Source organism: Pteropus medius, unplaced genomic scaffold (genome assembly GCF_902729225.1).
Source record: "Pteropus medius unplaced genomic scaffold, Ma_sr-lr_union100, whole genome shotgun sequence".
NCBI classification, from domain to species: Eukaryota; Metazoa; Chordata; class Mammalia; order Chiroptera; family Pteropodidae; genus Pteropus; species Pteropus medius.
This window is the reverse complement of record NW_024345601.1, coordinates 11,910,264-11,937,371: the sequence shown is the minus strand read 5'-3', so window position 1 is coordinate 11,937,371 and position 27,108 is coordinate 11,910,264. Positions and strand designations below refer to the sequence as shown.

At 39.2% G+C, this 27,108-nt stretch overlaps 2 protein-coding genes across 2 annotated transcripts in view; one reads left to right on the top strand and one right to left on the bottom strand.

Annotated features, from left to right (window-relative positions):
* Positions 1 to 19,767: 19,767 nt before the first annotated feature.
* Positions 19,768 to 21,266, bottom strand: LOC120611972 (vegetative cell wall protein gp1-like). Its single transcript, XM_039874577.1, has 3 exons — positions 21,189 to 21,266; positions 20,467 to 21,089; positions 19,768 to 20,089 (listed from the first exon to the last, which is right to left on the bottom strand). The coding sequence occupies exons 1-3, from the start codon at positions 21,264 to 21,266 to the stop codon at positions 19,768 to 19,770; spliced, it is 1,023 nt and encodes a 340-aa protein (XP_039730511.1).
* The window catches only part of PLCB4 (phospholipase C beta 4), a 376,819-nt gene continuing 370,242 nt past the window's right edge, over positions 20,532 to 27,108 (top strand). Inside the window, exon 1 of the mRNA XM_039874509.1 lies at positions 20,532 to 20,979. The gene's annotated coding sequence lies outside the window, so the exon portion shown is untranslated. The remainder of the gene's footprint in view (positions 20,980 to 27,108) is intronic.

The following is a 27,108-nucleotide window of genomic DNA, read 5'->3' as shown; positions in this document are numbered from 1 at the left end:
TCTCATTTATAAAAGCATCAAAATAATAATACTTATAAATAAATTTAACCAAGGAAGTGAAAAATCTTTACTATGAAAACTATAAGACCTTAATGAAAGTAATTGAAGAAGACACAAATAAAAAGATATCCTGTGTTCAGAAGTCAGAAAAATTAAAAATATCATTAAAATGTCTGCTACCAAAAGCCATCTATAGATTCAATGTTATGCCTATCAAAATTCCAATGGAATTTTTCTCAGAAATAGAACAAGCAATTCTAAAATTTGTATACACTGCAAAAAGACCCTGAATGACCAAAGAAATACTGAGCAAGTGGAACAAAGCGCTGCTGTTTCCTTGCCAGTGGGTCTGCATATTGCTAATTGCCAGATCCCCCTCCTGTCTGCTAGGACCTCCATTGCCTTTGCTTTGCTGGGCCTCTCCTATACTGACCCCTAAAAGAGTTGGGTCATGGACTTCCACCTGACACTTAACTTTCCCATGCCATGTTTCACTTCCCGCTTTGCACTGGATCACTCAGGAGCATCCATTATGTGCTGCCTAGTCCTCAGCTCCTGGCTGTTCCACGCAGACCTTGTTGTACTTCATTGCTCAGGATCTGACACATATGTATGCTCAAGAATGTCTATGGCCTCCTTGAGTGACCTTCTCTGTTTAACTTTCTGATCCCCAAAGTTATATTTTGATAATGTGGGCGTATGGTTCACATTAAAATATAAAGCCTTGCAGGGAATTACTAATTTACGTCTTAACGTGAATGAGGTCATTGAGTTTTTCCCCCTTAAAGCAATCTTTGATGGGGTTAGAGGAAAAGTAGAGAAAACATGAACACCAGATACAGATGTAAGAGGGTCAGAAAGATGGCTGTGAAGACAGGAAAGGACACAGAGGGTAGATTTTAGTTTACAGTTTTGTCTGGGGCATTTAGCATGGGTAATGGTTCCAGGTGTTTTTAAAATCTTTGATAAGTTTTTTGTTTTGCTTTGTATTGCATGAGATTTAACTCTTCCTGAGTTATTTCTGTGGTGGAATAATATAAAATAAAGTATTTTGAAACCAAAAGGACTGAAGGTAAATATGAATGTATTCTTATGAGGAAAATCATTCAGTATATGGAAGACATCGAATATACAGAATAATGGATAGAAACGAATCACAAAACTGGCTGTTGCGTTGGCTGTAGCTAAAGTAACTCAAGAGAGTGGATTTCTGTAGGGAGACTGACTGCTCTGCTGTGATAATACAGTGTCTTATTTGGTCATTCCATTTAGAGGCTGGTCCTATGTGTGCCTTTTCAGAAACTCAGTTTTGCTGGTGCAGGGAGTAGATCAGCCTCAAATGACTGACTCATAGCTGTCAAACTCATAAGAGTATGAGAGGTAGACCTTTCTCACTCATTTTACTCATATATACCTATAAGACTTGTGTTCTGCCTATGACTGGAGAATTATTTGGGTGAACTAGAAAAATAAAAAAAGTAAAAAATGATAATGATATTAGCCAAAAATAAATAAAATTAAGAAATGCTCCCCTGATACATACACATTGTCCCACTTCACATACTTGAACCAAATTAATTTGAAGGTTCTCTAGAGATGAATCTCTACTCCCTAATTTTAATATTGAGATTTTTGTTATTTTTATTTACTTTGAAAAATTTAAAGTAAACTTTATAAGAACTTTACAAAACATTATTTAAAACTTTATAAAATTTATAAAAGTATAATTTTAATCTGATAGACACATAAGAAAAGTAAAATCGAGAAGTGAATTATTATGACATTCTTTTATGTCTAAGGATATCTTATATATTTGGTGGAGATACACTACATAGAAAAAGAAAAACATAATACGCTCCGTGTCAATGACATGGATGAAAGCTTCCAAAAATAGTACACACTAACTATCCCTATCATTTAAAAACCTTTCCCATTGTATCTGTTCTATTCACTAAGCCAACATGAAAATTCTATATTAACTGGGGAACTGAATTTGTAGAATTGTTCAAGTAGGACAATATGACCAGTAAGAACTTAGTTAGATATTTTAAGCTAATTGGATTATGGATAATTTAGCAATAAATTCTTAAAGAATTGACTGAAAAATGGAAAAACCAAGAGGTGACTATGTTTACTGTAGCTTAAGACAAATAAAGAAACTCCATCGACATGCAAAGAGTTTCATAAACACATTTATGTCTCGGTGCTTGCAATATAATCATTCTTGTTTATTGGACATTGTAGTGATGACTTCATAAGGTATATAAATGTTGAATCACTATGTGTACTCTGAAACAAATATAGTGTTGTATGTGAACTATAATTAAAAACAAATTTCAAAAAAAGAGAAAGCCAAAAGTGATGAGAATTTCATAAGAAGGCCTTCGTCATAAAATATCCATGAATCTTAGGTATTATTATTCTGATTTTTCACATAAGGCTCTGGTATTTATAAGTGTTCTATCCGAGTTTTACACCTGGGAAGTGAATTCAGATTAGAAAGATCAAAAGCTCAACTTTTTCAAAGAACTCATGCTACTCTAAATGCATGAAGCCACATTTCTACTGTTGGGCACTTATGTTCATCTCAGTTTTTTATTTTTCATAACTCATTATTCATTGAAATGAGTATTTTAGCATATAAGTCATTGTCCTCAGAGCTAATTATATATTTAAGGAGTTCTACTAAGTGAACTTACAGTGATAGAAGATATAAATATTGCAAATATGTTTCAGACACATTTATATTCCCATCGGCCAGGATAGAGATTGTCCGTTTTATGCATATTAATTATGGTCATTTCAAAATATCTATGCCAATTCAATGAGTGAAAGATATTATCTCGCTTTAAATTTTTATATGTACTTAATTACCACAAACGAGGCCAAACATTTTTCCCTTATTTCCTCTAATTGTCTATTCCATTTTTTGAGACTATAACATTTTTTCCTGAGAACTTCTAGGTTGTAGACTTTCTGAGGCTACCAATTATTGGAATAATATTTTAATGAGAAACCAGTCCTTTACTAAAGCTTTTTCCCTTTTGAATTCAGACATAACTTTTTTTTTAAAGGGACTGCTTTGAATAGTTGCATGGGCAGCTGCCCAGATATTTAGGAACTATCTCCAGTTTTTCTGTTTCTGGTCATCTAAGTGGTAGGAGGTTCTTAAAAGGTTTGTGGATATACAAAAATGAAAACTAAATAATAATAATAATAATATAAATCAGCACTGTTCAGTGATTCAGCTACATAATGTTTAAAGATGAACTATCCTACCATATTTAAACCTTTTTTTAGATTCTTAACTTCTTAGAAGATTAACCAGGAGCCAGAGAAATTTATTAGCTTAAAAGATGTTACCGCTTGAAGATAAATAAGAGAAAAAGAAAGAGCTCTAAAAAATAAATAAATATGATCTGACAGTAAAAAATTCACATTTTATAAAACTTAAGAAATATATCACTGAATAAAGTGAGTTACATTTATGGATTGAAATTCAGTGATGAAAATAGGGGTTAATGTCACACTGAGTTTAATAGTTATTAAATCCCAAGTGATAATTACCCATAAAATAAAAAAGTATTAAGAAACTGGGAAAATCATTTGTTCTCTGCTTGCTTCTCAATAAGCTCAACACGAAATTATATTTTGGGCCACACTTGTCATGACCTTGCTCAAACTAATATTCTTTAAGAGAGATAGTTCATTTTATAATAATTAAGAGGCGGATATTTGGCAATATCTTGTCTGATTTATGCACAAAGAAATTTTACTGTATTTGTGGGTTCACAAGGTAAGGGCCTCTTCTAGAGTCTACTTAATTTCTTCAGCACCATTATATTTCTTAAAACACTACACAAGTACACATTTCATTTTTATAAAGCTTTTCCTCCAAGTCTCTTAAGAATATGCACATGTAACCAAATAGTCTCCAATAAGAGGAGTACAAACATGAAATGATTTCCATTTATCCCACTTGCAACTTCAAATATTCTGGGCTGATTTGCTCCTCCTACTACTAACGGCATCCTGCAAATATTCTAAAACTTACTGGCCACTTTCTGATTAGTTGATATAGGCTTCGTTAGGCTCAGGTGATGAACTAACTTTAAAATCTCAGTAGCTTAGCAGATCTAAGGTGTATCTTTTGCTCATGTACTATGTTGAGGATCAGGTGGCTCTACAGGACAGCAGATGTCCAAGTGGTGACTCAGGAATCTATTCACTTCCATAATGTGGCTCTATCATCTCAACGACTCTGAGAGTGAGTGCTTCACTTGTCTCACACGCGTGGATTCCATCTTAATTAAATTTTTTTATATTTTATTTGTCATGGATTCCTTTATGTTCCTTTTTATTTTGTTAAATTTTTTATTAAAACATTAGTCATCCTGATTACTGAATTTTTTGGCAGCCCTCTAAATTTAATGCCTGAAGCAAATTCCTCACTTCCCCTACCCTCATCCCAGCCCTGCCTTGGATGGAGAATATTCCTTGGTCAGTAACCTGTCCGTGGGATCTGTGACTGTGGGCTCAGACCTCTGGAACTTCTTCCAATTCCATTGTCCTTTCAACCATGCTTGAGGTTGATGTTTGGGAAAAGACTCTTCTTAGGAGCTCAAAGGTTGCTTTATATCCGAAATAAAGACATGTTTTCTTGGCAATACATTCTCTTGGAAACTTAGCAGGCTTATGATCTCTTTGTCTGCAATCAGTTCCATGTGACCAATGACCACAGTAAAGGTCTTTCTCGGTTATGATTCCTAAGCCCATTTCACTTAACTAACTCAGTTATACCTCCTCTTCAACTTCATAAGGCCTCTGTTGAAGGCATAGGGTTTCAGTAAGAAGGCAACCTACTTACTTTTATCTTTGCTTTGAGTCATTTTATCCAACTGAAAAGTTTTATTGGGTCCCATACCCTTAGTCTTCTTTTTGCCTTGAGCGTATTTAATCAATTGAAAGTTTATCCTGGTATTTTGTTGCCTAAAACCTCTTTTTTTTTCTTTTTCTTTTCTTCTTCTTCTTCTTCTTTTTTTTTTTTTTTTTTTAAATCCCGTCTCTTTCTTTGAGGACTTCTGGAAGCACAGGGCTTTTGCAAACAATTATAGTTCTAAATTTTGGATCCCTCTGTTTTCTCTCATTTCTGCTTGCAAATTGGCAAATATTTTCTGAGCTCATCTCTTTTTTGCAGTGCCTTTGCCAAATGCAGCCGATAGCAATCAACACCTAGGGTTCCATCTTCCAGTCTCTACTCCTGGAGCTCAAGCTCATTAAGTTCACATGGAACACTAATGATTCCGAAATATGTCCATATCCTAATCACAGAAACCTGTGAATATGTTATTTTATATGGCACAGAGAAATCAAGCTTGCAGATAGAATAAGGTTGTTAATCCTGGACCTTAAAGAGAAATTATTCTGTGTTATCTAGGAGCCCCAATCTAACCATGTGGATTCTTAAAAGTGAAAGAGGGTGGCAGAAGAGTGGGTCAGAAAGATTCAACATGAGGACTATACTTGCCTTTGTCGGCTTTGGTGGTGGAAGAAGGGGACCAGGAGTTAAGGAATATGGGGACCTCTAGATACTAGGAATAACTGTTAAGTCACAGCCAGCAAGAAAATGTAAACCTCAGTCCTATAACTGCAAGGAACTGGATTCTGCCAACAGCCCAACTGAGTGAGGAAATGGATTCTCTCCTGGAGCCTCTGGAAAGATATGGCACCTGCTGTCACCTTGATTATAGCCTGGTGAGATTTGCATAGGACTTTTGACCGACAGAATTTCGATATAATAAATTTGTGTCGTTTTAGCCTAAATTTGAATAGCAGTAATAGAAATCTAATACATCCCCAAGCTATCTCTGACAACCATTTAAAAAAACGTTTTGCTCCTGCCTACATGCATTATTGTCTTTCAGACTCTGATACTTGTTACCTTCTTGTCCACCGCTTAACTGGTAAGTCTCTACCAAATATATTAGATTTTTGTTATGGTAGCACCCCACTTCCAGTATCAATTTCTACATTAGTCAGAATAGGGTAAATTATCTTATAGTTACAAATTAACCAGGAATCCTAGTTACCTCTAAAAACCTAAAAGTTTGTTTCTTCCTCACAGAAAATCTGCTGCCGGCCCAGCAGCCCTACAGTGTATCACTCTTCTAAGAGAGGACTCAGAGATCCACTTATATCTTATGACTGTTTAATATATATCTTTCAGGGGGCCGCTGCAGAGGAAGAAAATACTGGGCATCTCCAAGGACTTTCACTTTCTCAGACCAGAAATGACACTTGTAGCTTTTGCTTATAGTCCATTGGCCAGAATTAAAACACAGTTCTACATAACTCCTAGAGAGATGAGAAATGCAGATGTGTGTGTGTGTGTGTGTGTGTGTGTGTGCATACGCGCATGCACTCACGCACGCCCAGACGGAGAGAACTCGATATTAGTTGTCACTAGTGACATCTTATTTTACTACATTATTTGAAAAGAATTCAGACTAGTCTAATTTAAAGCTCCATTTTAAATCGGATTTAATTTAAACCTGGTTTAAAGAGTATCTTTTTAGCTCCTGACTGGGAGGCTTGAGGAAGAGAAGCAGCATGGTCACTTCTTTTATTTCTCCTCTCACACTAGCACCCTGAAGTAGCAGAAAGCAAATTCATTTCTTGGAGGGAATGTTTCCTTCCTCTCCTTCTTGGTTACAAATCCTTCATTTTATAGGAAAGATGGGGAAACAAGAGAAATGGGATATGTATCTGGCTGTCTGTAGGTGGTGGGATGTGCCCCAGGCAGGTATGCTGCCGACGGCCCACACTCAGGTGATCTCCACTAGGATGGTGGTGCATTGTTTCTTGGGGTGATGTTTAGCATCCTTCTGCCTCTGCCCCACTGAGAACTCCTTGGAGAGCAGAAGCCAAGTCTCCCTTTGTCCTTAGCCACTTCACTCAGTTGGGCATTGCGATGCCTGAAGTGAAAATTTGGTTTGCTTCCTTTTTTATCCTTCTTGCTTCTTCATGCAGAATCATGGATATTGCTGAGGCCCTTCTATGTGGACTCTAAGAGTCTTAGAGAACTGGGATATGGTAGATATTGTCTCCATTTTCTTCCCAGTGTGCTATACCACAGTGTCTTCTTACCTGGCTTCCCCCTCTCCACTCTAGTTCTAATCATTGATATCCATCTCACAGTGAGAAGCAGGCATTACATGTAATGTTTGTTTATTCAGTCTCCCAGACTCTTGGGCTACAACTCAAGTTCTCCTAAGACCTTCCTCCCCAAGCCCCATTTAGCTGCAATAGCACAAAATGAGCCTAAAGTTTTGTGGCCCAGCTGTTGCCCAATCAGACATCCCCAAAAATGCCAATCTCTCCCTCTCTTGGGCAAACCTAAATCTTTAGGAATGGTTTCCCCAGAGTATCTTCCTTTCCTTGGCTTGATTTGGGACAAGAATACCTCTTCTTTCTTTCACAGGTAGGAAGGAAAAAGGCATAGTTCTTCCTATTCAACAACTGAAGATGCTAATGACTTTTTTTTTCTTCCTGTCTGTCTAGGTGCCAGGTCATGAGCTAGGTAGGTACTTGTGATGGGCCATGTGATACCCAGACCAGACATTTGTTCAAACATGATTCTAGGTATGTCTGCGAAGATGTTTCTGGATGAGCTTAACCTTTGAATCAGTAGACTGAATAAAGCAGATTGCCCTCCCTAATATGGGTGGGCCTCAGCTAGTCGATTGATGACCTGAATAGGACTGAAATGTAGAGTAAGAGAGAACTCCTGACTGGTTGCATGAGCTGAGACATTGGACTCACACTGAAACATCAGCTTGGATCTCAAGGATGCTAGATTTTTGTACTGGAGCTTATACCATCAGCTCTCCTGGTTCTCAGGCCTTTGAACTCAGACTGGAACTGCACATTGGCTCTCCTGGCTCACCAGTTCGCTTACTGCGGTCTTGGGACATCTTAGTCTCTATAATGATATTAGTCAATTCCATATGATAAACCTCTTTTTATTATATGTGTGTGTGTGTATGTATGTGTGTGTGTGTGTGTGTGTGTGTGTGTACATATATATACATATACATACATATATATCTCCATCCTACTGGTTCTGTTCCTCTGGAAAACCATGACTAATACAGTACTTTATCTCATTTAGTTTTTAAACCAACCTGATGAGTAAGGTAATTTCATTATCCCCCTTTTACAGATGAGCAAACTGAAGCTCAATTCACCCAGCTAGAAAGAGGCCCAGGTGAACCTATCTCTAGAACCACCCAGCCTTTGGCTACGTGAAACTAAAAAGAAAGAATGTGAAAGGGCACGTGGGAGAGGAGGGTGCAGTCCTTAGAGAGACAGTCAACAGAATGGGTTTGAGGTAAACACTCTGTCGGCCAAGAATTCTAGGAGGCTGTTCTGCCTGAGGTCCCTATGGAACTTGCAATGTGGTGTGCTGGAGGCAAGCTTGTGTAACTGGAAAAAAAGACACTGTGATCTTCTGCAGTAGATTACAGGAAGAAGAAATAAGGCAAGCAATGTTATATGTAAAAAAATTTTCTCTTGAGGATAAAATCTTATTGAGGCATGCTTTGTACAGTCCCCACGTTGTTCAACATAAGTCTGAGTGTCTAATAAAGAACCAATATTTTTCCTGATACTAAAAATAGTGCAGAGAAACTTCAGTGATTATTACTTAAATTCACCACAACTACACCTGGAAAACTCCACTATTATACTAGCGAGTTCCTCATCTCTACCTACATTTAATTCTGCTTAACTCATTTCTGCTTCTATTTATTCCTATTTTTCTAAATTTAGTCCAAAGTCTGACTCAACCCAGCCTTAATGCCCATAATCAGTTAGTTCTGGCTTGCTAAAAAAGTGTTGTTTTGCCTTCATGGAAATGACATTAAAGTAGGCGAAAGAAAAATGTGCCCAAAGCTATTCAGGCCATTAAGCAGATGAAACTAGGGTCATGCTTCATGGGAAAGAAATCAGTGTGGTATTAAAAATGTAAGGAATAGTGGGCAATAGATGCTATCTATCCTAAGCTTCTAGATCTGCATTTCGGGGCTGGGAGAATTAAGGCCATCTTAAGAAGCAGCACAGAAGTGATTGAGATTTTAAATAATAAACAAAAATTAAAAACCTTTTCCACATGCTGTAATCAGTTTCAAAGAAATGATTTGCCTTGGCATTTTCAGCAATCTACATGGCGATTCCCAGAACTATTCTTCATTCTCTTTTTTAAAATAACAAATTTATTTCTTTAGGGTGTCAGAGAGTTAATCCAAGTTATATGCAGTAGTTTATCACTTTAAATACATTTTACAACTAGATTCTAGATGTTTTCATTTGCGTAATTTCTGAATATCACCTGCGTTAACTTAATATTTTTTATACAGTCTCTCTGTATCAAACGTTCCCCATATTTCATTTTATTTCCCATGATAAATTCAGATTGCAAAAGCAAGTGTAGAAACACTTCTTTTCATCATTATAAATTTGAAATAATTCCTCATTTTTCTCAAGGTTTAGTGTTTATATCTATCTGTCTTTCAATTCAATATATTTAAATTTTATATTTCATATTTATGTTTAAACTATATATACTATTTTATATGTATACTTAATTTTATATTTGAATTTGACCTCTTATATTATTTACTGCATTGGAAACCAGTACATTTAGAAAGCGTTTTAAGACTTTTCAAATTATATGTTTTAAATCATATATTTTATTCTTCCTAAAAACAGGATTAATCAAGATATCCATCTGTTTATATGAGGTACAAGATTTTTATTTATCCAACAGATGGGCCAAGTGCTGAGCACTGTAAAAATTCAAAGCCCTTATCAATGCCAAATATAATCTCAGTATTGCAGTATAGAATTAAATTTGCCTAAGAACTTAGTTTTCCCTTCCATCCTTTCTCTCTCCGTGATAGACAGAACAATGTCCCTTACTCTACCAAGATATTTACTTCTTAATCCCCAGAACCTATGAATATGTTTCCTTACATGGCAAAAGGACTTTGCAGTTATGATTAAATTAAGGATTTTAAGGTATGGGAGATGATACTAGATGATCTAAATGGGCTCAATAATTACAAATTTTCTTAGAAGTGAAAAGGGGAGGAAGAAAAGGAAGTTAGAGTAATGTCCTGTGAAAAGTGCTTGATCCTTTGTTGCTGGCTTTGAAGATGGAGAAAGGAGTCATGAACGAAGGAATGTGGTTGGACTCTAAGAAGGTAAAGTAAGCAGGAGAAGGAATTCTCCCCTAGAGTCTCCAGAGGGGAATGCAGCCCTGCTGAATACTTGATGTTAGCCCAGAGAGACTCATTTTGGACTCCTATCTCCAGAACTATGAGATAATAAACTTATGTTATTTTAAACCAGAGTTTATAAGTAATTTATTACAGTAACAATAGAAAACTAATGATCTTCCCTTTCTTCTTTTTCTTTTAGCAAATATTTATTAAGTGCATACTATACTAGACCTTGGAAACAAAAAAATGAGTTAGAAGGTTAAAAGTATTGCTATTCTTTTCCTATTTTAAATTTCCTAGCAAAGAAAATACTGTGTCCCTTTCCACTTGCAAATCCCTCTAAAACAAAAGAAAATGAGAAAAGGAGATGCGATGCCATAACCTTTAACCAGTATGTAACTAAAAGCTGCCACATTCACTGAAGATCGAAGAGGGATACAGGAAAATGCTGAGAGAAGACAATCCATAGCAGTAGACCTAAGACAGGGTACAGTTCTCCTAGGCAGATGGCCCACCCTTAGGGGGAGGTGTATTTCTTTAATTGAGATATAATTTCCATGTGATTTTGCTTTGAACAACAATGAAAAGGACAATTATCAGCTGATAGTGAGAGTTTCCCTGGGCCGCATTTATTACCAGAGAATCAGGGCTGATGAAGATTCACACATACAGAGCATATTTGTAGGAAATAGTCTCCCAGAGCAGCAGAATGGAGAGAACTTGCCTTAGGCGTAGCCCTGATGATGCTTTTTTTATGAGCTGAAAAGAAGGAAATGCAAACTTATTTTACAGAGACCTTAGAGAAGATGTCATGAGACATAACAAGGAGATAAGTTAGCATAGGTAAAGGAAAAAATGGAAGAGAACAATGAAATCTCAAAATGAAGGCCACAATAAGAAGCACAAAGAAAAAAAGGTCTTGCTGAATAACAGAGTAGCAGACATGGAAGATGAGATTAAGAAAAGTGAGAAAAATAAAATGTAAAAAAAAAAAAACCAGTTAAAAAGAAGTAGAAAGAAAATGACATAACAAGGTGATCTAATGCATATGTAACTCATCTTTAAAATAGAGAACTGAAATAATAGAACACAAAATATTTAAAGATATAATCCAAGAAAATGTTCCAGATATAATAACCTGAATCTAAAACTTGAAAAGGCATGCTATCTCTCACCATTGAATATTACCATCGATGCAAAAATGTTCTAGTAAAATTATTTTACTTCAAAGATAAAGAAGCCTTTGGGACTCTAGGTATAAAAATTAATCCCCTTTCACGGAGGAAACATTATACTGGCCTTAGACTTCTTTACAGAAACATTAGATCCTAGAAGCAAGGCTTACACAGTCCTCAAGGAAAGAAAAGGTAAACAAAGAATTTTATACGAAGTCAAACAATCATTGAAATATATGGTGAACAGATATCTTGAGATGAAATCACTAGGGAATGTGGATCCCATAAACCTTTAAAAAAAAAAAAAAATTGTTAGAGGCCAAATGTCAGCAAACCAATGCAGGAATGGAGAAAATAGAGCAAATGGACTATGAGTGCATTCATTTAATTATAAGACTAAAACTAAGTAAAACATTAATCGAACCCTGAAAATATAGGAATACGTAAATTCAGAAAGGAAGGAGGAGAAAAGGTGGAAAGAAATATAAGTATACTGATAACCCTTACAGCCAGGCGTCAAAGATATTATTATAAACCAAATGAAACAAGTAATAGAAGTGAAGATATATTTAAAACTATGAATATAAATACTAAGAAAAATAATGTTGGCAATGAAATTTTTGGATGGCGATGAGGAAGGGAAGTGAGAAAGAAGTAGAAATATATTTTCATTATTGCTTATATTAAGGCTTAGTAATTAATCTTACAGATATAATAAATTATGGCACGTCCATACAACAAAATGATATGAAGCTGTTAAAAAGACTGAGGCTGCTCTACAGAATATATAGATATCCTTTCCAAAATAGATTAAATTGAAAAAGCAGAATAGTATTTAAGAAGAAGAAATGATATATGTATGTAAGTTGATATGGTAAAGATAAATAAGGCACAGGAATATAATGATTTCTTCTCGGTACTTAATGCTTGGGGATGGGAGGAAGTCCTTACTTTTCACTTTATACCTTTTTTCACCTTTTGAATTTTGTATCTTGTGTGTGTATTACGTGTGTGTATATACTGTTATTCTTTTTGAAAGAAAAAATGGGTTAGAATCCTGATTTTGCCCTCCAGAGTTTCACACGCCTTTAAGGTGAAACAGATAATTCTGAAACAATGAGGCAAGTGCTATAAAATAGAAATGTACCAGGTGCTTTGGGGGAAACATAAGAGGCTTAATTCCTCTGGGAGGGTTTAGAGAAGTTGAGTCTTGAATGGAAAGGAGAATGATTTAAGAGTTATTTATAAAACAGAGTCAATCGATACTACTTTATGATTGTTTGAGGTGTAATGTGAGGCTGCGGAAGAAGTCAAAAAATGACTCACTGGCTCTGGTTTCAGCCACTCGTTGGATTGCAGAGCCATTCATTTTTAGTTCAGCAAACATTTATTCCTACCTCACTACGTTCCAGGCACCATGTTGAGCCTTGGGGATTAGAAGTTAAATAAGAAATGATCCTTGCCCTCAAGAAATATGAAGTCAAATAACGTATAGTAGAAGGCAACGATGGCCTCATTATTCACCGCTGCCTTGGCAGCACCTTCCCACCATGGGCAGGTCACCTGCCATGATGGGCAGGTCACCTGCCATGAACCTAACATCGCGAGGCAATGAGATGTAGCAGAGATTACACAGGCAGAGGTATGAAATGAACTTGAGCATTGGCACTTGCTCTCTCTAGCGCCTCTGCTGTCGCCATGAAGTTGAGGCAGAATGAAGCCTCGTGTGAACCAGCCAAGACGGACACACTCATTTCCGGTTGTATCGACATTATTTTTTGAAGAGGAAGAAGTATAAACATCACACAGATCTTTTACTGTTAATTATTTGTCTGCAAATATATTTGTGAGGAAAGTCTAGTGGCTATATCTGTTCCACAGAGTCAACCCTATGCTATGACTGTGCAAATTAGAAGTTTCCCTTTCTTTAGGACAGATACAGTCCAGTGCCAGGCAGAAGGCTTAGCAAGGGACACATCTCAGCTGCCACTTGCTGAATTGGCCGAGTATCCCTGTGCACTGGACAGTGTGCCCTACCACAGGTGGTAGCCCTGTCTAAGACCTAGATAGGACTCTCTCTAGTATCCGAAGCTTACATGGGAGCCAGAAACTCAGTTTTCACACTGATTAAGTACTAGCACATGTGTCAGCTCATTTTATAAAGTCTAGAAAAGAAAATGTGTTTGAGGAAATACCTATAAAATACAAGGAGAAAAAAGTTTTTGATCAAGAGGTGAATTCTAGGCCTTACAGAGTTCTGTCAAAATTTAGTTTGTCTTCTTTGTTCTGTGACTGGATTTTGTTAAACTAACATGCCTACAACTTTTGAAATGGAGATTAGGGTCCCAGCATGTCATCAGCTGGGCAGATAACCTGAGGAAGTCACACAGCCTCTCTGAAACTTAAAATGTTCATCAATTAGTTGAATGATTGGATCACATAATCGCTCCCCTAAGTCACTTCTCAGGGGACAATTGTAAAAATCCATTATTTTTATCTTGACCAGCATGAATCACAATGGCAAAAATGACCGAAAAAGGAAGGTCAAAGAAAGTAATTTTTGTGTGTGGGTGAAGAATTCGGGCTTCCTAAGACATAGAGGAACAATAAATTTAACTGAATTGTACATTCGTTGTGATTCCAACCACATGGAGTCAGTGAAGGATAGAAAAGAACATTGAGTCTTGTTGAATGTGCAATTGATATTTATACTATAAGCTAATGTACTTTTCTAATCTTGTTACAGCATAACAGAGATGGTAGGAACAAATCTTTGTATTTACAAAACTGATTTGTTCACATTTAAAGAATGGAGAGAAACATAAAACCCTGTAATCAGGCCAGCACTTTAGCAGCCTCATTAAGTAGTGTGTATAGTTTCCATACGCTTTCATTTCATTTTATGTAATCTTGTCGTAAACATCAAGTAAGTGGGAACAGTGCACTCATTTGTAAATCAAACCCGGTAAGTCACACGCTGACATCCAGGTCTGAGGCTTTCTAATTTAAATCTAACAGCACTTATTTCTCACACTTCAAGGAAATGATTACAAATGTTTAGGCATCAGAAAACATAACTTAATTGTCCTTTGACTTATTGGCGAAAAAGCTTTTATTTATTTTTTATATCTAGAAATATGTCATAATTTTAGTTGTGTTTTTTACATAAAACATTTAGCAATTCACTTTACCATGACACAGAAAATCCTTTATTTTTCACAGAACCACCCATTAATACAAGTATTGACTTGAGCACTTAATATACTACATTGATCTGGTAATAGGGAATATATCAAGAAGTGGTATGGGCATATAGGACTGGCTTTCAAGGAACTTCAAGTGCACTATTTCACCCCTACACAAAATTATACTATTACAATTGATTGGATAAATATAATTGGTATATTCATATAATGATATACTACACAATAATAAAAAGGAATAAACTAATGATACAAGCTGCAACATTGCTGAATCTCAGAGAGATAATGTTCAGCAAAAGAAGTCAGATGCAAAAAAAAAAATCATCTGCATGATTCCATTTATAGAAAGTTCAAAAACAGGAAAGCAATTCTGTGGTATTAGAACAGTGATTACCTATAGTGGTGGTGGTGGTATGTGTAGCAAGAGTGGGTATTGACTGAGAAGGAAGATAAAGAAATTATTTGGGGTGCTGGAAATATTTTGATCGAGGTGGTAGTCACACAGATGTTTTCGTAAGTGAAAGTTCTTCACTTAAGATTTTCATCTTTTATGGTATATATGTTATACCTCAATCATCATCATCATACAGCATGTTCGAATCTCTGCAGTCTAATCATACCCTGAGCTTGGCTCACAGAAAATTCTATTCCTAGATCAAGTTGTTTGGAACAGAATTAAACTCTTTTCTCTGTTTTACTTTTCTTTCTATTCTCATTTTACACTCCAACAATTGATTTAACAGAAATTTAATGGTGGTTTTTTTTTTATTGCCATTATATTCTACATAAACTCAATCCTTGGGCAATTTTCTTTGTTATCATTTTCTTCAGTTCTGTGTCTCCAACAAGTTGTTTTAGTTTCTTAGCACACAGTGGAATAAGACACAAGGTTAGGGAGGAGATACCCTGGGGCTGAGACAGCCCATGTCAGGCTGGTCCTTTTCAAAGATATATATCTGTAATTAAGGCAAACTGGACAAATGAGCCAGTGGTGATCTTTTCATTTAAAAAAGACAGCATGTAAAGAGCTAGGTGGAAGCTGTGATTAATGTATCACTTTAAATCAGGACAAGAGATATACTGCCCTTTCTCTAAAAAGAATACAATGTGATCTTTTGCCAAAACAGTTGTGACTACTAAACTAAAGGTCCTCATTTTTGCTATCCTCCTTTCATATACGGCAACAATAAGAATTAAGACATTATAAAAATCAAATAAGGAACTGGTTGCATTGACAGTTTGCTTCAGCCCTTCCTGTGGTGAACCGTGAATGTTAATTTGAATAACAAGATGTTGCCCTGGAATTGATAACTAGAGCCTGTGGCTGAGCACGAGGGTTGGCGGGCGGGGGTGCGGCGAGTCGTGGCAAGATTAGAGGTCCACAGTCTAAGGAAAGCCTCCATTGTTGGGTCTCGGTATCCTCCTTATGACAGGAAGAATTCCATTTGCCTACCTCCTTCCCCACCAATCCTTTATCCTGGCTGGGATGGGCAATTTTCTCTATTTTCTCTTTGCTTTTAGGGGACACTGTGCAATGCTGCTGAGCTTAACTTTTTTTGTGGGTGTGCCGCACAAAACGGTGGCTTGTCTGTCATGTGACCCCCAGCAGTAAGATGCTCTGGGCTGAACCACTACGTAGAGAACCATGGACTTGGAATAAAAGGAGCAGAGCTGGGGGTGGGGTGGAGGTGGGGAGGTCCAGAAGAACCCTCCAAAGGCATTGGGACGCCTGCTGCTGTGTCACCAGTCTCTCATCTAGAGGTGCAGATATAATGAACTGAGAGATGACGATGATGGTCACAAGTTAAGGAGACATTTGTCCTTTTCCTTCTTTCTGCCCAACATGCTGGAGGAACAAGGACATGGAGGGCAGGGGGCAGGAGAGAAAGTGTTTAAGGGCCAGATCCTGTGCCATCAGCCTTTCACTTCCAGGAAAAAGGGATCTAGCTGGAGTCTGCAATGGGGATGAGGAGAAGATTGAATTTAAATTGAGCTTGAAGTTGAAGATTTAACATAATCTGAGTTTTAATACTGAAAATTATAAAATATGGTGAAGTAGAAAGACTGCTGTGTCTTTTTAATAGGCCCCCTTTTGTAGTCTTGCCCCTATAGGCATTCTATTTTAAAATTTATTTTTCAATTACAGTTGACATACAAGATTATATTAGTTTCAAGTGTACAAAATAGTAGTTAGACATTTATATAATTTACAAAGTGATCACCCTGATAACTCCAGTACCCATCTGGCACTATACATAGTTATTACAGTATTATTGACTATATTCCCTACGCAGTACTTTAGATACCCGTGACTATTTTTATAATTGCCAATGTGTACTTCTTAATCCCTTTCACCTTTCACCCATCTTCTCAATCCCCCTCCCTACCGGTAACCATCAATTGTTCTCTGGATCTATGAGGGTTTTTTTGCTTTGTTAGTTAGTTTATTTTGTATTTTAGATTCCACATGTAAGTGAAATCATATGGTATTTGTCTTTGTCTGACTTACTTCACTTAGCATAATATTCTATAGCTCCATCCATGTTGTCGCAAATGGTAAGATTGCATTTCTTTTTATGGCTGAGTAGTATTCCATTGTATATATGCACTATCCCTTCTTTATTTATCCATCTATTGATGGACACTTAGGTTGCTCCCAATCTTGGCTATTGTAAATAGTGCCGAAAATGAACATGGGGTGCATGTATCTTTTTGAATTAGTGTTTTGGATTTCTTCGTATAAATATCCAGAAATGGGATTGCTTGGTCACATGGAAGTCTATTTTTAATTTTTTGAGGTACTTCCTTACTATTTTCCATAGTGGCCACACCAATTTACAATCCCTCCAACAGTGCACGAGGGTTCCCTTTTCTCCACATCCTCACCAACACATGTTATTTGTTGATTTATTGATGACAGCTATTCAGACAGGTGTGAGGTGCTATCTCATTGTGGTTTTAATTTGCATTTCCCTGATGATTAGCGATATTGAGCATCTTTTCATATGTCCGTTGGCCATCTATATATCCCACAGGCATTCTCAATGCCAGCTCTCAGAACCATCGGTCAGATCATGTCCCCACCCCACTCAGCTTATCATTTTCCAGTGGATTCATATTATGCTTACACTAAAACTCAAAATTCTTTTGGGTGGTCTTACATGGTCTATCACACTGCTACCTCTGTGATCCCAGTTCCACCCAGTCTGTGCCTTGCTCTGCCACTCTGACCTCCGTTCTGTTCCTTGAACACATCAAGTACATTCTTGTTGCAGCTCTTGCTTTCCTCTGCTGAAAACACTGCTTCCCACATATTTGCTTTTCTCTCTTTATTCAGGAATCCACTCAAATATTGCACCTCAGGAAAGCTTTTGCTTTTCCATTTCACCACAGTTCTTAACAGTAATCAATCTCATATACTTTTAATATGCTATTCATTGTCTCCTCTGATAGTATCTAAGCTTCATAAGAGCAATGATTTGCCTCTTTTGTTTACCTCAGTGTCCTGGGCGACAAATAGTGCCTGGCATATAAAAAGTCTCAAAAATATTTGTTGAATGAATGACTGTCTAAGGTGTCATTAAAGGGAGGGAAACAGAACTTTATCAGAATCTAATTGAATTTAATATTTTGAGAAAAAATTAACTATTTAATGCTTATATTCCATTGAGTTGAGATTCCCTAATAAACTCATATTAGATTGAAGGCCTAACAATACCAGCAAAAGAGTGTTATGATTTGGTTTACCAGTACATAAAATTAAAGATAAGCTTAATCTACAGAACTTTGAGTTCTAAGGCAGGTGACCTAGTTTTATGGAAGTTGGTATATGTGGTAGATGGGGGAAAAAATCAGGAACCACCTTTCTATTTTGCATCTCCTCTAATCGACAAGTGAAGTTTATGATTTTTCCATGCTTTGAATCTGGACATGGTTATGTGGCTTACTTGGGTTAATAAAATCTTAGCAAAAAAAGGTATATGAAATGCTATTTTAAATTGGGTTTTGCCCTCACCATGTAAAAAAGCCATCCCGTCATCCTTGTCATCTGGATGAGGCTCCAAGCTCCACATGTCTGCAACTGCATGAGTGGACCCAGCAGAAAAAAGGCAGAACTGCTCTGCTGATTCCAGCCCAAATTGCTGATTCACAGAATTGTGAGCTAATGAATAGTTGTTATCTTAGGCCACTAAGTTTTGGTGTGGCTTTTACACAGAAGAAGATGACTGATATGTTTGGGTGTACTATATACTCAATTAAATTTTGCTGGTTAAAATAGTCAATACACAGAGATGCCAGTTTCTAGCTCATCTGTCTATAAGTTCCGGGTGGGGGCGGGTGGGTAGAGGGATACAGGAACATACCCAGGCAGTCCTGGAGAACTGGGTTTGAAACTAGCTACACTACTTATTGGCAGTAAGATGGGGCAAATTGCTTAGCCTTTCTAAACCACAGAATATTAGAGAACAGACCTAAAATATTACCCTAAGCTCTTGCTACTACTCAAAGTCTGATCTGAAGCCCAGCAACGCCATGGGAACTTAGAAATGCAGAATCTCAGGTCCCACCCCAGATCTGCTGAATCAAAGTCTGCACTTTAAAGCTAAAGATTTGAGTGCACACTAGTTTGAGAAGAGTTGCTGGCACACCCTGACATCGCTCAACATCATCACATCTTGGACCCCAGAACACTGTGAGTGGCCACTCAGCATTTTCCCGTGATGTTTCTTTCCTTTCCAGTATGGAAGGGGGAACTTGGTCTAGGCCATTTTTCTTGGCTTCCTTACAGGCAGACAGCCTCAACCGCTTAGGAGCTTGTTTTGAGCTCAGATAAAATTGCAGCTTAGCAGTTTAGCTGCGGAGTTGTCAGCTAAACCGGCCCTCAGCCTCCTCCAGTTGAAAGATGTCCAGTTGGTAAACTTTTGATCACTCCCTTCTTAGCCTTGCCTGGAAAAGGCCAAGATGTGCCAGGAGAATGAGTTTTCTGCATCTAACATTGCCTTTGACCCCTCGGAGCCTGGGCTATTGTTTGCGCGCACACTCCTCCACCATTCCCCACACTCCAAGAGCCGGCAGACTCTGTCTTTTCTCCTGGCCAGCCCGACCGGCTCAGGCGGCTGAGCATGCCCAGTTCAGCTGCGAGCATGGCCCCAGTCCCCAGTGCGCAGGTGCCACGTCTCCGGGTTTTGGTGGCCGCCAGCAGGGAGGAGGAGGCGGAGTGCCGCCGGGAGGAGGGATCCCTCCCGGGAGTCCCGGCGGGGCACATTGGGAGGGTCCAAACAAAGGGTTATCTAGGCTGAACACCAGTAGGGTCTGAACGTGAGGGTGGCTCGGAGTCACCTGGGGTCCGCCGTAGGGCAGGGGCAAGCCGGGAACTGGCTGGAGCAGCGCTGCAGCATCCCAGGGACCAAAGTCTGGGGGCTTTGCGTCTCTGAGGTTGCACTTGAGGGAAGACTTTTTGGAACCACTTATTCTCTCCGAGGCTCAGTTTAAGCCTCGAGAGGAGGAAAAAAAAGATTAACAGTAGTACTCGTTTTGGAAGACTGTTTTAAGGATTACGTGAATAAAAAACGTTTAGAACTGTGCCAAAATAAGCGCGTTATGTGTTTGTCAAACAAAATAAACAAATAAACATTCCCTTCCCATCCCCGCCAGCTGTTTTGAAGCACCGGTTTTCGCCAGTCCTGACACCCTTCTACTGTTTATTCCCACCCGCCCCGTGACCCACGGGGGGCTACTGGTCTCCAAAGGAGAGGTAGCCACTCCTACCACCCCCAAGGTTCTGCACCCGGCCAACCCTGTGCGCACCCGACCCCAGGCTTGGGGCACGTGCTGCGGAGCTGGGTCCGCGAGGTCATCAGGAGAGACCCCCAGAGGAGCGCGCAGCGGGGCGACATCCCCAGACGCCCCACCCACCTTTTCCCAGCGCTGCCCTCCACCCGCCCCGGGTTGTCAGCCCGGGCCGCTAGGCTGCGCCCCCCGCCGCCCGGCGCCCCCTCCCTGCCCCGCCGGCTCGCGGCAGCCAGGCGGCCGTCCGGCCCCTGCCCACCCCCTGCCCAGCTTGGGCGCGCCGCACTGGGCATGCTCCGTAGCCTGGGCAGGTTGAGGCTGCGAGGCGACAGCTCCGGCTCTGAAGCCGGGAGGCGAGAACGAGGAGGGAGACTCAGGGACTGGGGAGTAGGGAGCGGCGGGCCACTGAGGGGCGGCAGGGCCCGTAGCCGGGGACACGCCGAGCCCGGCGGGCGGGCAGGCAGGCGGAGCGAGCCGCCGCTGCCCTCGGCTTCTTGGAGAAGCCCTCGGAGACCCCCGCTCTCCACAGAGGTAAGGACCGCGCGCCGGGAAGGCGGGGAGGCGGGGGAAGAGGGGGTGGTGGGCGGGGGCAGGCGGGAAGGCGGGGCCGGGCGCCTCGGGAGGGGGCTTGGCGGCCGGCTCTTATGGGGGGAGGGGGGCGGTGGCGCCGGGAGCAGTAAGTGAGCTGCACCGCCAACAAGATCTCACACAGACACACGCGCGCACTCACGCGCGCGCACCTCCGGGGGCTTCAGGCGGCGGCCGTGGCTGCAACCTCGGGAGCAGCTCCAGGCAAAGTGACAGGTAGGAGAAGGCATTTCGGGTCCCACCCGAGGATGCTCCCTCCCGCCCCGGCCCGCTAGGCTTGTTTGCTCTCGGCGGATGCGTCCGGGACGCGCGCGCGGGCGCGCGCGCGCACCCGGATGCCCTGCTGGGGAGCCCGTGCAGGTGAGAGGTGCCGGGCGCCCTGTGTGTGCGGAGGTCGGTGTCCCCCCTGACACCCCTTCCCCTGCAATCGTCGCCTACTAGGGTTCCTCAGACTCTGTCCAGACGTTACCGCTTCTGGCTAGAAATAGCTCGGCCCGACGTGTATATGATTATTTTGGTTGGAAATAGTTGGCACCGTGCAACGCATGTAATTGTGTATGCGTGTAGAGGATCTTCTTACCTCTTCTGGGAAATAATAGATGATTGACCATTTCCACTGAAAACAATACTGATAGGGGGCAGTTTTCGGGCCTCTTAAAATCATACCAGTGTTGGAGACTAATGGTCTTATTTTCAGAATTTTGAAGTTGCCTTTTCCTTACTAATCAGACTCTGTCTATATAGTAGAGTATTTCTGTAGACTTTGTAGGCAGTACTATATAGACGTATGGAAATATAGAATTTGCCAATTTCCAAGTGTGTCTAAGCACTTTAGAATCAGAAAACTAGAGTTTTTAGAGAAAAATGCAAATGTCCATTATATTTTCATAAATGAGAGATGACCCGCTCGTTTTTTTTAAAAAAGCCTTTTTAGTAATTCTAAATATTGTTCTAAAGCAAGTGTTTGAAACTTAGTTTTGGCCGAAACATGGAAGGTCGCCATTTTCCACCATAAATGCGATTCACAGTGGTCTATAAATTATGAGTATGTGGAGGTAGCTCTATAATAATTGTGGTTGGCAATGTCACTCAAATAGGCAGTTGTATAATATCTAAATTAGAATTGAGTTTTCTCCTTTAAAGAAAAATCAGATCCATAAAATAAATAGGACCAAGAAAAGCAACTGGTGACTTTACCTGAATAGTCTAGAGGAGGTTAAGTGTCTGAGCAACTGTGTTCTTCAGAAAAGAAAAATTGTGTGTAAAATTTTAACTTTATCTTTTTTAGTTTTTTCAAGACAATTAGTTTCCAAAATATGTGGTTGAACTGAGAACCTAATATTATGTACTCTTCAAACTTAAGTGTCTTAAAGTTATAGAATCGTGCAGAAGAACAAAAATCTAGCTGGGCAGGAGCTTGTGGTTTAATCTCCCATTATCCCTGTTACGTAATCTAGAATGCTTTGTTTTTCATAGGACAGTCTTACATATTTTTTCAGCTGGTGTTTCAATATATTATGTCATTTTCCTTTTGAACTGTAGAAGTTTAATAAATGATTGGCATCTTGGGAAAACACCTGTTTTCATAAAAATCCACTTTTTGAATGGAATAGCATTTTTTGTCATTTTTATGTACATGAGACTTCTGCTGTCAGAACTAGTAACCTTTTGCATGTAACGTAACATATCTAAAGGTACCCTGTATTATATTACAGATTGCGCTCCCCTCCAGCTCTCTTATTGCTCAACCATCCGAATGTAGTTTTTGATTTAACTTTGATGATATCATTACCCAGCTTTGAGTTAATCACTGCTGAAAATGCTATTCTACAAGTAACTGTCAAAACAGAATTTCTAAGACTCCATTTGATCACTCGTTACACATTTCACTTGGTACACATTTATATCTGTCGAGATGTTACCTTTATTTTATAAATGCACACCCACGCAGAAGAGCTATGCTCTAAAAAACGCTCTCTCTTCTAAGTTTTATATTTGTGTGCCTGAAAATGTGAGTGATGTTAAACTACTCATATGCCCTGGAATCTTGAGGTGGTGTGTTTTTGAGTTATGAGATAGTGAAATATGGAAGTTTAAAAAATACTGAAACTTACCAAAAAGCTTTTGCAGAAATGGTTTTTTTTAAAATCTGTATCACCTCTTTGGAATATTTCATCCCCACCGGACACCTAGCCAGTGCTGTCAGCACCGATATTTTGTCTTTCTGAAGAGCATATCTAACCGTCTTTAGATTAATGTATACTGCTGATTTTGGCAACATGGAACAGTTATATTTGGCAATCCAGTTGATCGTGGTATTTTCCTAGGCCACTACTATTTGGAGGTTTGATTTATTAAGAATTGAAATGATGACTAAGTGCTTGCCTGATATTCATCCCTATCCCACCCTCCCTTTAGGTTAAAATCAAGGTGAAATTGAGCTTCAATGCTGCTGTTTTTTATTTTTCTTTAACTGAGCGAATTGGTATTCTACCTTGTGAAAGGATGTGATATAAGTGAAGTTAGTTTTTTGATTTTGTGAATGTATTTTTATCCCCAAACTTTCAAATATAGCCTGCAAACTCAAATATAAGAATTAATGAACTTTTTTTCTGGATTATTTTAAAAAAATACATTAGTAATTAGATGAGGAATTTATTTGATTTTTTAAATTTTAAAATCTTGGGAATAAATTTTATCATTTTGGATTGCAGCATTTAGGTAATATTGTCGTGGGAAAGAAAGATTATGTATTTCTCATGTTCCTCACAAATGCCCTTAATAGTGAACTCAAACATATTTTGGAAAGCAAAAGTATTCTTTGAAATTTAAAATTATTTAGCAGATTGTGACTGAATTATCGTCATTTGTGACCACTGATAAAGGATGAAATGGCATGTTTATTAGCACTGACGACCCAGGTTTTTAATCAACTCTCTATTACAGTGAGTCCTGTAAAACCAAGAACTTCTGTATTTGATATGCAGAATGAGGTCAAGGACTAATGGAGCCGCTTTAATGATCACAGTTGATATTTCATGTCCAGAGTGAAGTTTCTAAAATAGTTGCTTTTTACCTCATAATGTGAACTTGTAGGCCTTATTAGTGTCTGTCGAAAAGACTTACCCACCTATTGAGAAAGAAGTATAGCTTTTCGTTGCTGATGGTCGGCAGCAAGGACTTTCTGTGGTTTTGCTGTTGGTGTGCAAATGTTAACTGTGTTTGCGAGGACACTGCTGAATTCTCAGTGCTGCCAATTCACATTTTTCTATTTCCCCGTAGTAGTCAGGAAATATAATATCGTTGTGTAAGTCTTTCTTCCATTCCTATTTGTTTTTCTCCTTAATAGTTTTTCTTTCGATAAAGCCTCCCCTTCTAAACTAGAAATACTTCCTCAAGGTGTAATATTATTTATCTAGTTATGCCTTAGAATGCTATCAAGGTTTTTATGTTCAGAGGCTGTGATTCTTTAGCTAACCAAATATAAAAATGGTTTACTTCACCTCCAGTGGAAGTAAAGCTGGGTGATAATGCATTCCTGAGTAGAAGAGTGAGAAGTTTGTATTGTTCTTATGGGAATTAAGCCTGCTTTCAAAAAATCACCAGAGTCACTTTTCTTCTCAAGGCCCATTTTACTTATTTGCAACAACCACCCCCAAATCCCACTTACTAAAAGGCTGTCTGGAAGCTCATGCCTTCGAATGCTTTTCACATGCTGAAGGTGGAACCCAGGTTCATAGAGGAGATGAAAGTAGTGATGCCCTACCTTCCAAATCTGGGACTAGGAGATCCTTATGTTAAAGAAGATGAATGACCAGCAGAATTTTTTTTTTTTTTCCTCTCTGCGTGAACTCTCATCTACTTTTTCTTTCCTTTTCTTTGTGGAATCAAAATAGTTGAAAGGCACATAAATCAGAAGAAGGTTTTTCTCTGAACACCTCTCTTGCCTACTACCTGTAAGACCTTCAAAAAGAAGGTTGCACACCATGTAACCTCAAGATAGTGTTATCTTATCCTCTTGATCAGAATCTCCTTCAAAGCTCTTCTCCCATGATCCTTTGGTGTGCCGAGAGCTGGGAAATTCCACCTCTAGCTTCTGGGCCACCTTGGGCCAGGCAAACCATCGCTTTAAGATACATTGCCCTTCTTAAAGCGTTCTTTTACTTCTGAACAATTAAAGGATGTTTTTGGCTCCCAGACATGAATGAAGTTGCCATTTCCTTAGAACAGGAGGAAGAAAGGGACTCAAGTAATTAATTATAAGCAGCTCATCCAGAGAGAAGAGATCACAGAGCAGTAGCTTTACTCTTGACATCTCCCTTTCTCCCTCAGAACTGGAGTTCTTCACCTCGGGTCCACCCTGTGATGGCCTAAGGATGGAATTTGGGGGGCTGGTGAATGTAGCTTGCACGTGAATTACATTTTTATTTTCACTTTCAAATGGCAATTAGGGCAGGTATTAGAGTTACTGCTGATGTTGGCATTTGATGGGTTGAAAAAGAAGCACATATGTTACTGTGTGTGTCCAGTTTAAAATTTTTTTTGATATTTTGACATAACTGGCTTCTTTTGTGCTTGATTTTCTGCGTTTAAAAAATTAGGCTGACGTAGTGGGGTGGTATAATGGTGAGCATAACTGCCTTCCAAAAAATTAGGCTGAGAAGGATCTATAGAATTCGGTAGATTGAAAGGGGGTTCATAACCCACTTGAAGTAAAGGACAACTGCTGCAGAAACATTTCCTCCAGGAGGCAGCTTGGTGAGTAAGTGGGGGATTGAACTGTGGGATTGCTTTGAGCAGTGTAAAGTTGCTGAGACCTTCAGGTATTAGAATCAGGCCTGTCCCTAGCTCGAATTCTGACTGTGTCATGTATTCCCCTGTGTGACCCTGAGTATCTACTCTGAGCCTCAGTTGTCCCATCTGTAAAATGAGAATAACCCAGTAGGGCAAATGTGTCTGACACTGTCATTGTGCTATGAATGATGCTGGGTATTGTTACTACTGTTGTTGCTACAACTGCTATTAGTCCTCCTGTTAATACTACTAGTATCACTGCTCATGCTCTCATTCTCTTCCAACGTAGGGACAAATGCCATTGATGTATCCATACAAAGCGGTCTGAGTTAATTCCTACAAAACTTTTAATAAGGGATACTTGCTCTGCCCTCCACCCCAACTCCCTCTCAGGCAAGTACAGAAAGTTCCAGTCACCTTTTAGGGTCACTGAGAAGTGCCAAATCTTCCTCTGGGCTTGCCTAACCCTGCAATTGCAGCTGGATAGAGGAGCGTAACGTTAATTCAGCCCCAACTGCCTCAAAATTCTGTGACTGTGGGGTTTTGAAATATAACTCAGTGAGCCAGATGCTATTCCCACAGCATCTGTGTCTCCCAGCCAGGCTTTTTAAAAAGGCCATAATATTAAGCCATTTAGGTCTGGGAGGAGAGAGGCATCCACTAGAATAATTTGGGGATTGCCGATGTTTAGAGGGAGGCTTGGTAGCTCTTATTTTCCCATGGGGCTTAAGTGGGCGCACTCAGTTTCTCTTCTTTACGTAGTAATAGCAACAGTAACAAAACAGCAGACATCTACTGAACACTTAAAATGTGCCTTGTCATTTAATCCTTCCAACAGCTTTTTTTGATGGTTACTAATAGTATCCATTTTACATTTGGAGAAACCAAGATTTGGAAAGGTCAAGTTACTCACTTTAGAAAGTTAAAATTAGAGATGGGTTTCAAACCCAGGTAGATTGACACCAGAACTCCAACTTATAACCACTATACTGTTTAACCTGCCACAAAAGTACATGCTGCTGAAAGGTTTGTAACAATAAAAAGTTTTGTGACCATTATTTTAAGTGACTGGGCTGATGACTGAAAAGCTTCTGGCAATTCTGCTGTGAAATGGAATTGAAATAGGAAGTTGAGGATAAAACCTGTGTATCTTCATCTAATTCTAGGTGCTTTTGTTTCTGTAGTTGCTTGGGCGGGAAGTGTGAAAGAGGAAGGTTACTAAGTGCTACTCTGGGGGAGCCTAAGAAAGAATGTGTTCTCTGAAGGGCCATCCTTTTT